At 47.2% G+C, this 12,105-nt stretch overlaps 2 protein-coding genes across 2 annotated transcripts; both read right to left on the reverse strand.

Moving 5' to 3' along the window:
• Positions 1 to 861: 861 nt before the first annotated feature.
• LOC123501708 lies at positions 862 to 10,136 on the reverse strand. The gene is made up of 7 exons (XM_045250713.1): positions 9,939 to 10,136; positions 9,216 to 9,365; positions 5,738 to 6,436; positions 4,512 to 4,595; positions 3,620 to 4,287; positions 2,535 to 2,772; positions 862 to 1,419 (listed from the first exon to the last, which is right to left on the reverse strand). Exons 2-7 carry the CDS (start codon positions 9,363 to 9,365, stop codon positions 862 to 864), a joined length of 2,397 nt encoding a protein of 798 aa, XP_045106648.1. The 5' UTR covers positions 9,939 to 10,136.
• On the reverse strand, positions 3,532 to 4,793 carry LOC123501613. Its single transcript, XM_045250561.1, has 2 exons — positions 4,512 to 4,793; positions 3,532 to 4,236 (listed from the first exon to the last, which is right to left on the reverse strand). The coding sequence occupies exons 1-2, from the start codon at positions 4,704 to 4,706 to the stop codon at positions 3,598 to 3,600; spliced, it is 834 nt and encodes a 277-aa protein (XP_045106496.1). The 5' UTR covers positions 4,707 to 4,793; the 3' UTR covers positions 3,532 to 3,597.
• Positions 10,137 to 12,105: the final 1,969 nt, after the last annotated feature.

The raw sequence follows: 12,105 nt of genomic DNA on the forward strand, positions 1-12,105 counted from the left end.
ACACACAAAGTTGTGTAGGTGTGTGAAGAGTGAAGAAGATTGTGAAATTTTACAGGCAGATCTGGATAGGATTTGGGAGTGGAGCAAGAGGTGGGAGATGGAATTTAATCTGAGCAAAAGTCATGTGATGGAGATGGGGAAGAGTGGAAGACGGCCAAGAGGGTCATACAAGATGGGTGAAGAAGTAGTGTTGAAAAAGGTGGAAAAGGAAAAGGATTTGGGAGTGATAATACAAGACCATGGGCAGTTTGAGGCTCATATTGATAAGATGTTTGGAGAAACGTATAATTTGATAAAAAATATTGGATTAGCCTTTCATTATATGGATAAAGATATGATGAAGAAATTAATTAGTACGGTAATTAGACCAAGATTGGAATATGCTGGAGTGGTTTGGTCCCCTTATAAAAAGAAGCATATAAGGAAGTTGGAGAGATTGCAGAGAATGGCAACAAAAATGGTTCCGGAATTGGCAGAAATGACCTATGAGGAGAGATTAAAAGAAATGAATTTGCTTACCTTGGAACAAAGAAGAGAAAGAGGAGATTTAATACAGGTTTATAAACTGTTGAACGGTTTGGATGAAGTGGATAATGAGCAAATGATGTTGAGAGAGGAAAATTTAAATAGAACTACAAGATCGCATAGTAAAAAGATAGCCAAGGGAATATGCTTGAAGGATGTGAAGAAATATAGTTTCCCACAAAGATGTGTGGAGGTGTGGAATAGTTTGAGTGAGGAGGTGGTGTCAGCGAGGAGTGTGCATAGTTTTAAAGGAAAGTTGGATGTGTGTAGATATGGAGACGGGGCCACACGAGTATGATACCCAGGCCCTGTAAAATTACAACTAGGTGAATACAACTAAAGACCTTTCCTCACACCCCATAATAACGACAAAGCGTCCTCCTCCTTCAGGAAACACTTGTGGGACCCCTGGCCGCATTCTGGTGATCCTTTGGGGGCGTTGAGACTGTAGAGGCTTAGTAGCACCTCCTCCTCAACGGTACGGACGCCCTTGGGTTTCTCCTGAAGACGGCACAGAAGCTTCAGGAGACACCCATTCTGCTCCATCCTCTCCACGACATCCTGTATTAACTTGACTGTGTTCACTGCCACCTCCTGCTTGTCCTTCGGCAGTAGTAATCCGCCCAACAACTCCCACAAGTCTTCTGAAGGTGGAGGTGCTCTTATGGATCTCTTCTGCGTGAGGAACGACCGCTGGAAGACGAGAGGGAGAGTGGGAGGAGCCCTTGTCACCTGCGGGCCTTGCCTGATGCCCTCCACTGCGTCCATCACCCCGCTAAGGAACTCCTCCATCATGTCTCCGTCGGCGTCTTCGTCTTCGTCTCCGTCACCGCCGCCAGCCTTCTCCGCCATCACCCGGTACTTCTTCTTGGCGAAATAGATCAAGGCCGCGGTCTGGAGAGGAGAGGACAGGGTGTTAGGGTATGTGTAATTCACTGTTTGATCTGCTGCAGTCTCTGACGAGACAGCCAGACGTTACCCTACGGAACGAGCTCAGAGCTCATTATTTCCGATCTTGGGATAGGCCTGAGACCAGGCACACACCACACACCGGGACAATAAGGTCACAACTCCTCGATTTACATCCCGTACCTACTCACTGCTAGGTGAACACCACCTACACGTCAAAGGAGACACACCCAAATATCTCCACCCGGCCGGGGAATCGAACCCCGGTCCTCTGGCTTGTGAAGCCAGCGCTCTAACCACTGAGCTACCGGGCCGTGTGTATGTGTGTGTGTGTGTGTGTATGGTTAGTAAATTTTGTAGCGGAAACTAGTTTGTTCTTATTTCTCATTATCACTGCTTCAATAAGTAGGATGTGTAATTTACCACGGTCATCTGCTGGTCACCCATTACGGAGCGAGCTCAGAGCTCATAGACCGATCTTCGGGTAGGACTGAGACCACAACACACTCCACACACCGGGAAAGCGAGGCCACAACCCATTCGAGTTACATCCCGTACCTATTTACTGCTAGGTGAACACACCCCACACATTAAGAGGCTTACCCAGTTGCCTCGCCGCGCCGGGACTCAACACGGCCCTCTCGATTGTGAGTCGAGCGTGCTAACCACTACACTACGCGGTGTGTGTGTGTGTGTGTGTGTGTGTGTGTGTGTGTGTTGGAAAAAAAAGTAGAGAAGAAGGAAAAATGAAAAATTGTGGACAGAACAGAGAATATGAATAGAAGCAGAAAGAGGAGAAGGAGAAGGAGTAAGGAAGGAAGGAAAGAAGACCAAGAGTAAGCAATCACAAGAACAGGAACAGAAAGAACAAAAGGACAAAAAAAAAAAAGCTGAGGTAACGAGGATTAAGACGAAGAAAACAGAGAGAGAGAGAGAGAGAGAGAGAGAGAGAGAGAGAGAGAGAGAGAGAGAGACCAATAAAGATAGAAAAGAAACAAGCGAAACCATGAAAAAAAAAGAAAAGAAAGGATAACACACACACACACACACACACACACACACACACACACACACACACACACACACACACACACACTCACCTGCAACATTCCCAAACCTAAAGTGAAGAAGGATCCTCGAATACCCCCAATTTCTGAGGGCGTGAATCCTTTGAGAGGCAGCAACCCCGACAGGAGATCCGTCAGATGGACCTCCACCACCTCCTGCGCCTGCACCTCCCCCAGCGCCGTCAGCAGGAGGAGGAGGAGGGAAGGCAGGAGGAGAGGAAAGGATATGCTTGTCCTACACACCATTGGGATTAATAAGTAGGATGTGCAGGATGTTTAAAGGATAGGAGATGAGTTAGGTGTGTGTTTATGTGAGTGTTAGGATGAAAGGAAGAGAGATGTGCTGATTGGTGAACGTGGAGATGGAGAGAGAGAGAGAGAGAGATGGACAGGCTGGGTTTGGTGTGAGGCTGGCCAAGATAGGAAGGCAGATCTCAGAATGATGGAAGAACGTGTATATCTCTCCGCTATATGCATGTTGAAGCTGGGGAGGGAGAGAGAGAGAGGGAGAGTTGTTGCTACCTCCTCCCTCTCTCCTCTCTCCCTCTCCCTCTCTCTCTCTCTCTCTCTCTCTCTCTCTCTGTCTTGTAAGTTTTATCACAATTTCTATGTTTATTCATCAAGTTGCTTCAGTGTCTTCCTGCTTTATGTATTAATGTGACACTCTCTCTCTCTCTCTCTCTCTCTCTCTCTCTCTCTCTCTCTCTCTCTCTCTCTCTCTCTCTCTCTCTCTCTCTCTCTCCGTGCATTAAGATTTTTTTTTTGAATAGTGGAAGCTGGCCAAGGACAACAAATAAGAAAAAAAAAAAAAAAAAAAACGCCCACTTGATCGCCAGTTCCCTAAAGGCGTCCCTGAGTGAACCAAAAGTCTGGGACAAATGTCGATGTGAAGGAAAAGAATCGGAGTAAATTATTTTTTTTTACCTTGTTTATTAAATACAAGAGAGAGAGAGAGAGAGAGAGAGAGAGAGAGAGAGAGAGAGAGAGAGAGGGGGGGGTGGGGGGCCTTGCAATAAATACTCATATCAGCACAACACTAAAACATGATTATACAGAAAACACAAATCATTCACACGTAATTTAACAAGTCACGCCCTTAGGAGGCATTGACACCCCACAAGAAGGCTTCCTCCAGCAGCGACTCCTTCAGGAAACACTTGTGGGACTCCTGGCCGCACTCTGGGGATCCTTTGGGGGCGTTGAGGCTGTAGAGGTTCAGTAGCACCTCCTCCTCAACAATACGGGCGTCCTTGGGTTTCTCCTGAAGGCGGCACAGAAGCTTCAGGAGACACCCATCCTCGTCCAGCCTCTCCACGACATCCTGTACTAACTCCGCTGTCTTTGCCACCATCTCCTGCGTGTCCTCGGCTTGTAAGGCCTTCTGTATCGCCTCCTGCAGGTCTGGGGATATGAGAGGAGCTTTTATGGATCTCCTTCGGCGGCGGAGAGGACTCACAGAAGGAGGTTGCCCGTCAGAATCATCGCTGCGTCTGAAGAAACCCGAATCGTCCGGTCGTAGGTAATCAGACGCGAACCAACCACCGGGGCCTGGCAGCTCAGCGGGGAAGGGAAAGTCGTGCGTAGGGAAATCGTTGGGCAGAGGGAACACGTCAGGGAAGTCCTCAGGGAAGAAGTCAGGCCCCTCAGCGAAGTATTCCTCCAGCTGGTCATAGTAGTCTTCTAGGTTCGCCAGTTTGTTCTCCTTCCTCTTGATCGCCAGAATTACGCCGGATGCCTGCATGGAATAGGGGGAGATGGGCAAGGCTGTAGTGTAGGGTGGTGAAGGCTGAGATACGGAGAGGAAAGAGACCTATCTATGAAGTATTTGAAGTTATCTGGAACACACACACACACACACACACACAGTACAGCACAACCACTACGAAATAAAGCTCTGTCTGGAATAGGAGAGGAGAGGTAGAGTGATGAAGAATGGGAAGACTGCATGAGATAAAGAGGAAGATAGACCACCACCACCACCACCACCACCACTAACAAACTCAGACTCACGGTGAGGAAGGAAAACCCGAAGCCAGCCAAAATGATACGAGCCCAGGCATTGAAGAACGGGCTGGCGAAGAAATCCTTGGGGGGCTGCAGTTGTGCTACGACATTAGGATCAAGAGGATACGCGCTGACACCCTGAAGAAACCCCAGCAGCGCCACCACCACCAGTATAAGTGTAGAGGCGTTCCTGGACTCCATAGCTGCAGGAATGACGTTAGAATAGATAGGTTGTGGTTAGGTTAGGTTAGGTTAGGGTGCTGGTAGTGAGTGAGGCTAGACTGTGGGGTGCTGGCTGTTATATGATCTTTGGGGGGGTTTAGAGGGGTGTTTGGGTTGGTGGGAGGGGGGAGGGGTCAGTTGGGGGGGGTGCCTTTCTCTGTCTCTCCTTTCTCTCCTTTCTATTGTCTCCTTTTCTCTTCTTCGTTGTCTCTGGTTGTGTGATGTGGTTTTAATTAATGGGGTTGGGTTTGGTTTGGTTTGTTGATGTTGTGGTGGTGGTGGTGGTGGTGGTGGTGGTGGTGGTGGTTGTGGTGGTGTTGACAGGTATTCATTCTCTCTCTCTCTCTCTCTCTCTCTCTCTCTCTCTCTCTCTCTCTCTCTCTCTCTCTCTCTCTCTCTCTCTCTCTCTCTCTCTCTCTCTCACACACACACACACACACACACGCCCGGTAGCTCAGTGGTTAGAGCGCTGGCTTCACAGCCAGAGGACCGGGGTTCGATTCCCCGGCCGGGTGGAGATATTTGGGTGTGTCTCCTTTGACGTGTAGGTGGTGTTCACCTAGCAGTGAGTAGGTACGGGATGTAAATCGAGGAGTTGTGACCTTGTTGTCCCGGTGTGTGGTGTGTGCCTGGTCTCAGGCTTATCCCAAGATCGGAAATAATGAGCTCTGAGCTCGTTCCGTAGGGTAACGTCTGGCTGTCTCGTCAGAGACTGCAGCAGATCAAACAGTGAAACACACACACACACACACACACACACACACACACACACACTGACAAGTATATAAAACAAACAGGTGAATGAGTTTTGTCTTTATACATTAACACAAATTAGTTTACACACCACCGAAGAGAGAGAGAGAGAGAGAGAGAGAGAGAGAGAGAGAGAGAGAGAGAGATCAAGTACTGGTATCAACAAAATCAACAATAACACGTATAACAAAATGATACAAACATTCGTATATAAATTAAACACTCCTGCCACTCCTTCTCCTTATCACTCTTTAGACATCGTTCTGCAGCTGCCACAGGTAAGAGAAAGCCTCCACCAGCTGCACCTCCTCCACGGGGCACTGCGGGAACTCATCACCACACGACAGGTCCTCTCTGGCCACACGGACCCCAAACACATTAAGCAGCGTCTTGTCCTGGGTGTCCCTCTCCTCCTGTGGCTTCTTCTGCAGGTGACACAGAAGCTTGAGGAGGCAGTGGTCCCTATCGAGCCTCAGGACCTGCCCGCTTAGCTCCTTCATCTCCTCCGCTACTCTCTCCCGATCCTCCTCCACTTCTAACGCCTCCACCGCCATTGTGATCTCCTCCAGTCCTGTGTCCAAATTGAGGTTCTTTATGTTTCTCTTGTAGCGGTGGTAGGGAAGAGCCTGTGGGTGCTGGTACGCGTTGTGATGGTGCGAAGGGTGTGGTGCTTGATGGTATGGGTTCTGTGGTGGTGGGTAGTGAGGGTAGGCCCCATAGGGAGTGTTCAGTGATACTCTCCTGTTGTGTTCCTCCTCCCCGTGCTCCTCCGCTGAGTCGAAGTAAGCTTCACTGTCGTCAGGAGCGCTCGCGGGGAAGTAGACCAGTTGCCTGTACGGTTCGGCGTAGTCGTAGTCGTACACGGTTTCATAGTTTTCCTTGTCCGCCAGACGCTCCCACTCGTCCGGGGTTATCGTGCGCCACCCGTTCTGCAGCAGCCCCAGCAACACAGCGGCCTGACGGAGGGATGAAGGACGGCTGTGGTCAGATGGTGGTGGTGGTGGTGGTGGTGAATCAGTGGTTTATGTGTGTGTGTGTGTGTGTGTGTGTGTGTGTGTGTGTGTGGTGGTTTTGTTGGTTATGGTTATTTTTCTTTAATTACTACTACTATTACCTACTCCTACTATTATTACTACAACTACCACTATTACCGGGTGGTGAGCGTGGGATCGGGCAGACCATGCTTATGCTGGACTCACACATACACGATTGTGGTGTCCCGACAGGCACGAATGGAATCGGGGTTAAAAAGTGCACGATTGTTCCCGATTATACAGGACAGGGCCGAGAGCCGGGAAAGACATGATTATCGGGCATATCGGGGGAGTGATCGGGGTGGCGTCGCACGTAACGTGGCACTGTCGCCCCGACATGAAATGATGTTACGCTCGTTTCGGCGCGACAGGGGCGATGAACCCCCGACGAACCCCCGACAACACCCTCATTTGCAAATTGCATCGCCCCATATGCTGGACTCACACATACACGATCGTGGTGCCCCGACAGGCACGATGGCTGAAATTTGGCATCGGGAGACGAAAAATCACTATCGGGGCATCAATCGTGCGTGATCGGCGTGTTTCGGGGGTCATCGGGCAACGTACGGCGCATGCGGGCGTTGCGGGGGATGTCCGGGCATCGGGGCAAAAATTTTGAACCTGTTCAAAATTTTCAGCCGACTGGCTGACAAATGTCAAACGGCGTAGCTATCGGGGAATATCGGGGCGAAATGGGCGACAGGAGCGAATAGTACGGGGCTATCGTTGCACCATCGCCCCCTTGCGGGCCGCGAGGGGCGGCAGGGGCGGCGGAAACTGTGGTGACGTATGTAGAAGGCAGCACCGGCGCTCCCGCCAACCGTCACAGGCGACATGTTCACGCCAGTCGGCTCTCTCACCTCGCTCTACCATCTGTATACGGATATGCTTGCCATCCAGAGAGCCTATGCAGTGAGGGAGGTGCCATTTCTGTTCGAAATCCTTGGAGACCTGTAGCCACTCTTCAGGTGTGGCGGGGAGACGGAGGAGCGTGGGTGCAAAGGGCACCACAATTGTGTATGTGTGAGTCCAGCATTAGGTTCGAATCCCACCACGTACAGGCTTCAAACTTTGTCATTTGTCGAGTGGTTTAAAGTTATCTACATGTCACCGTGTCGGATGCCCACATCATAATTGAAATATGAGAAATATGAAGAAACAAGAACTAAAGAAAATATGGATGTATGATAGTTTGCCAGTACGTTGTGTGTTGTCGTACCGAGCCATAAAAGAGATTAAGAAGGGCTGGAGGATCAAAAGAAAACAGTTAATGACCCATGCCAGCCCAGGTCAGGTAAACATCCTTTGATGTTGTCGTTCTTAGATGTTGTTGATACCACACGTGGGGTTCACGTGAGCTTGTACTTGATTGGTGAACGGAACATTTGAGAGGCATGTTGTGTAGGTCAAGACACACCTCCATAAAGTTCCAGAAGGAAAATTGTAAAGGCATTGGGGAAAGAGAGAGACGAAAGCGGAAGCGGCTCTAAGTGGGCCGCCCTAGGCTGCATATAGATGTGGATGGCATGACCGTTTTGTACTTCATATAAACAGTAAGTGGAGCTATGAGTTGCAATGCATTCTTTTGAGGTAAATTAGAATGGAGGAGGAATCATGATAGGAGGTTTAGGTATTATTTTAGTATGGTTTATGTGTTTGTACTTGGTTCATAATGACGTCGTTATATACTTGCATTTTCATTTATGAGTAAAGGATCTTGTGTACAGCTACGTACGTGTGGGCATGTGTGTTGCTCTGACGAATAAGTTACACAACATATTTACTTGTGTGTATTGGTGTACGAGGTTAACGTAGTTCTATGTATGGCTACCAAGAGAAAGAGATTCGTTGAGTGAAGTTACTTATGTGGAAATATCAATATTTGTCATTATATTCGGGGGTGTTACGTTGTCATTTTCGTGAACGGAGTCAGGTAATTATATGTGTATGGTAATACATTTAGTGGTGCGTTACGATGGTTGCTTGCATTCATGTACCAAGCAAAGGTCATTCTTATATATGGGTAGCTGGTTGAAAGGGGAAATGTTGTACTTACTACATATGAGATTTACTGATAAATAAAGCAGTGTTCAGATATTGTACTACGTTATGAGGATATAGTGGACAACGTTGAGGTGGAATCCGTTCTGATGTGAGAATATACACGAGATTAAAGTAATTCTTATGGATTTTTGTAAGGGAAATTGTAATGATCTGCAGTGGAGAAGGCAACAGAAGGAGTTGTGATTGTTATATATCGGCGCCGTATCGAACAACTTGTGTATAAATATTATTTTTGTTAATTAAAAATAAAAAAAACTTTTGACTATTTATAGCCAGTAGGAAGAGAATTTGTGCAACGTCTCTGTGTCTCTGTCAATTTGTGCAACGTGCAACAGTTTGGATCACGACAACCGTGATACTCAGGTTCTAGGTGGAGGTGTAATTGCCTTACACAAAAGATGCTTGGGTGGTGATATGGGTCCTAATATGGGTACCACTATCAATAAAATTTCCTGCGCCACTAGTGGGCGGAAGCTGGACAGTGCTTCCCATACTCTTCAACTAAAAACTACAGGCGCTATAGGCCATAATATAAAAACTACTACTACTACTACTACTACTATTCCACCACTCATAACTAACAATAAAATCATTACTATTCTCCTCCTCCTCCTCCTCCTCCTCCTCTTCTTACCTCCAGGGCCAAGAGGGCGGCCACGGGAAGGGCGGCGATGGGGGAGTTGGCGCCGACTATAGGCAGGCCGGGTCGGGGCAGGATAGCCAGGCCATCAACGGCGGCGGCGAGGAGGGAGGTCGCCGCCCCCCACACCGCCAGCACCGACATCTGAAGGAGTGGCAGCAGAAGGTTAGGTTAGGTTAGGTTAGGTGGTGGTAGTAGTGGTGGTGGTGGTGGTCGTGGTGGTGGTGGTGGTGGACACAGCATTCCCGTTTTCTCTCATTAGGTAACCAGGGGAGTACTAGTGAGGGAAAGCTCTTCCTCCTCCTCTTCCTCTTCCTCTTCCTCTTCCTCCTCTCTTGTCAGTATTACAGCATGTTTTTTTGTTATTTTTGTTACGACTGCCATCACCACCACCACCACTACTATACTACTACTACTACTACTACTACTACTACTACTACTACTACTACCACCACCACATCCACCACCACTAGTACTACTACTACTACTACTACTACTACTACTACTACTACTACTACTACTACTACTACTACTACTACCCACCACCACCACCACCACCACCACCACCACCACCACCACCATTAATTTTCCTTAACGTCATAATGAATAAACGTCACGCACTCACAAACACCAACAAGGACAATAATGATAATAATAATAATAATAATAATATTAACAACAACAACAACAACAACAACAACAGTCACACCACATTACCTAGAGAAAGAGAGAGAGAGAGAGGTGGAAGTAGGACAGATGCAGCACAGGAAGGTGGACACGTGGACACAGGTGGACAGGTGGGCACAGGAGGACAGGTGGGCACAGGTGGGCACAGGTGAGATGGCGTGATGGTGGAGGTGCAGGTGGAGTGGGTAGGAGCGTTGTGGAGGCTGGCAGGAAGGGCGGCGCAGTACTGAGGCAGGCTTTTATAGGTACCGATGCCACCCTCCCTCCTCCCTGGCCTCCTCCTGCCCTCCCTCACCTCCCTCTTTCTCCCCCCTTCACAGCAGCGAGTGTCAAGGTGGTGGTGGTGGTGGTGGTGTGCGTGTGTGGGGTGGTGGATGGATTGGAAGGATGGACTCTCTCTCTCTCTCTCTCTCTCTCTCTCTCTCTCTCTCTCTCTCTCTCTCTCATCAAAAGCCCTTTCCGTTCTTCCTATCTGTTCTTTTGGGTCCCCTCATCACTTATACACACATTCAACACCACTATTTCATTCTATCATTGCCTAACCTAACCTAACCTAACCTAACTCAACTCAACCCAAACCTAACCTAACCTAACCTAACTCAACTCAATCCAAACCTAACCTAACCTAACTCAACCCAACTCAACCTAACCTAAGCTAACCTAACCCAACCCAACCCAACCTAACCCAACCTAACCTAATTTAACTTAACCTAACCTTCGCTTTTTCCTTTATGTTCTTTTGTGTTCCTTCGCCAACACACACACACACACACACACACACACACACACACACACACACACACACATTCAGTTCCATTTTTTTTTTTTTTTCTTCCCAGGTGTCACGTCGTGGTGGTTCACTGGTTCACTGGCTGCTCCATTTACCTGACTCTGCTTCACTCACTGTTCGAACCCTTCCTCTCCCTCCGCCCACGAGCGCAAGGGACGTACAGGCAAGGTAAGGAGATAGGAGAGTTGATAAGTGCCAGGTGTGAGAAAGGTAAGGTGAACTACAGGGTAACAATCACTCAGGCCTTCACGTGACAGTCTGTGTGGAAAGGTGCGTGTTTATTTAATTAGACTCGTATTGTCAAACGCGTGTGTCCTTCGCCTCCACTGTTTCAAAAGGGTTTATTTAAATTGACACGAGTTCTTTAAGGTGTTTTTTACGGTTCTAGAGGCGGATTGATCAGATTTCTATATTATTAACCCCTTTCAGTACCATGACGCGTTTCCATATTCATTCTAGTTACTATTTGGTGATTTTATACAGCTTCAGATACTCATGTGGGGGATTAGAATAGTGAAAACTGTAGCCATTAATCTTCTGACCTCCGTAGACCCCTGCTAATGTCAAAAAATGGTCTAATGGTACACAACACTCAAGGTAAAAGCGTGTCCCGGCTAATCATCTCTGTGGCCTTGGAAAATAGTGGTGGTGAGAGAGCAAGACGTTTGTGAGTATGAACGTAAATAGTTTGTCTTCACTACATGTTGTTTGTCTGGCGTTCTTAATATGTCTGGTGTTTTAAAGCTTTATTTATTCATTCATTTATTTTTTTTTTTTTTTCAAGGATTACGAAGATCTTGTCATATGTTTGATAGCTTTTTTATTTATTTATTTATTTATTTATTTATTTTTTTTTTTTTTTTTTTTTTGCATATTGGGTATATATGGAAAGCGACTGGGTAGTGGTGATGGTGGTGGTGGTGGTGGTGGTGGTGGTGGTGGTCTGTTAATTGTGTTTACTGTCTATTCTGTTCCTTATATTCTGTTATTATTTTACTACGCTTCACTCTTTCTGTTCTGCTGCTGTCATTATTTTTAGTCACTCCTCTTCCTCGTCTCCTCCACTCCTCCTCCTCCTCCTCCTCCTCCTCCTCCTCCTCCTCCCTGTTTTATCACATCTTATTTCTTTCCTCTATTCCTGTTTTTTTGTAAGTTTCTCGCCCACTTTCTTTTTCTTTTTTCTTTTTTATTTATATTGTTTTTTTTTGTGGCGTGGAAGTGACGTCATCAGGTCACGTGACTGCACAACTTGACATTTCCTGAGTAGCGAGTTCATAGTTCGTTATTATTATTATTATTATTATTATTATTATTATTATTGTTATCATTATTATTGTTGTTGTTGTTGTTGAGAGCGAACTAATTTGAGTTTCCATTTATCTATTAACTTAGTCTGGCACACTGTAC

The sequence above is a fragment of the Portunus trituberculatus genome, chromosome 9, assembly GCF_017591435.1.
Source record: "Portunus trituberculatus isolate SZX2019 chromosome 9, ASM1759143v1, whole genome shotgun sequence".
In the NCBI taxonomy this organism is placed as follows: domain Eukaryota; kingdom Metazoa; phylum Arthropoda; class Malacostraca; order Decapoda; family Portunidae; genus Portunus; species Portunus trituberculatus.

Excerpts from the sequence above, each read along its gene's own strand:
- LOC123501613 (XM_045250561.1), bottom strand. The coding sequence starts at position 4,706 with ATGGAGTCCAGGAACGCCTCTACACTTATACTGGTGGTGGTGGCGCTG. Across the intron at positions 4,237-4,511 it reads TCGGGTTTTCCTTCCTCACC|GCATCCGGCGTAATTCTGGC; the intron begins GTGAGTCTGAGT and ends TATTCCATGCAG.
- LOC123501708 (XM_045250713.1), bottom strand. The coding sequence starts at position 9,365 with ATGTCGGTGCTGGCGGTGTGGGGGGCGGCGACCTCCCTCCTCGCCGCC. Across the intron at positions 4,288-4,511 it reads TCGGGTTTTCCTTCCTCACC|CCTTCACCACCCTACACTAC; the intron begins GTGAGTCTGAGT and ends TCCGTATCTCAG. Across the intron at positions 1,420-2,534 it reads TAGGTTTGGGAATGTTGCAG|ACCGCGGCCTTGATCTATTT; the intron begins GTGAGTGTGTGT and ends TCTCCTCTCCAG.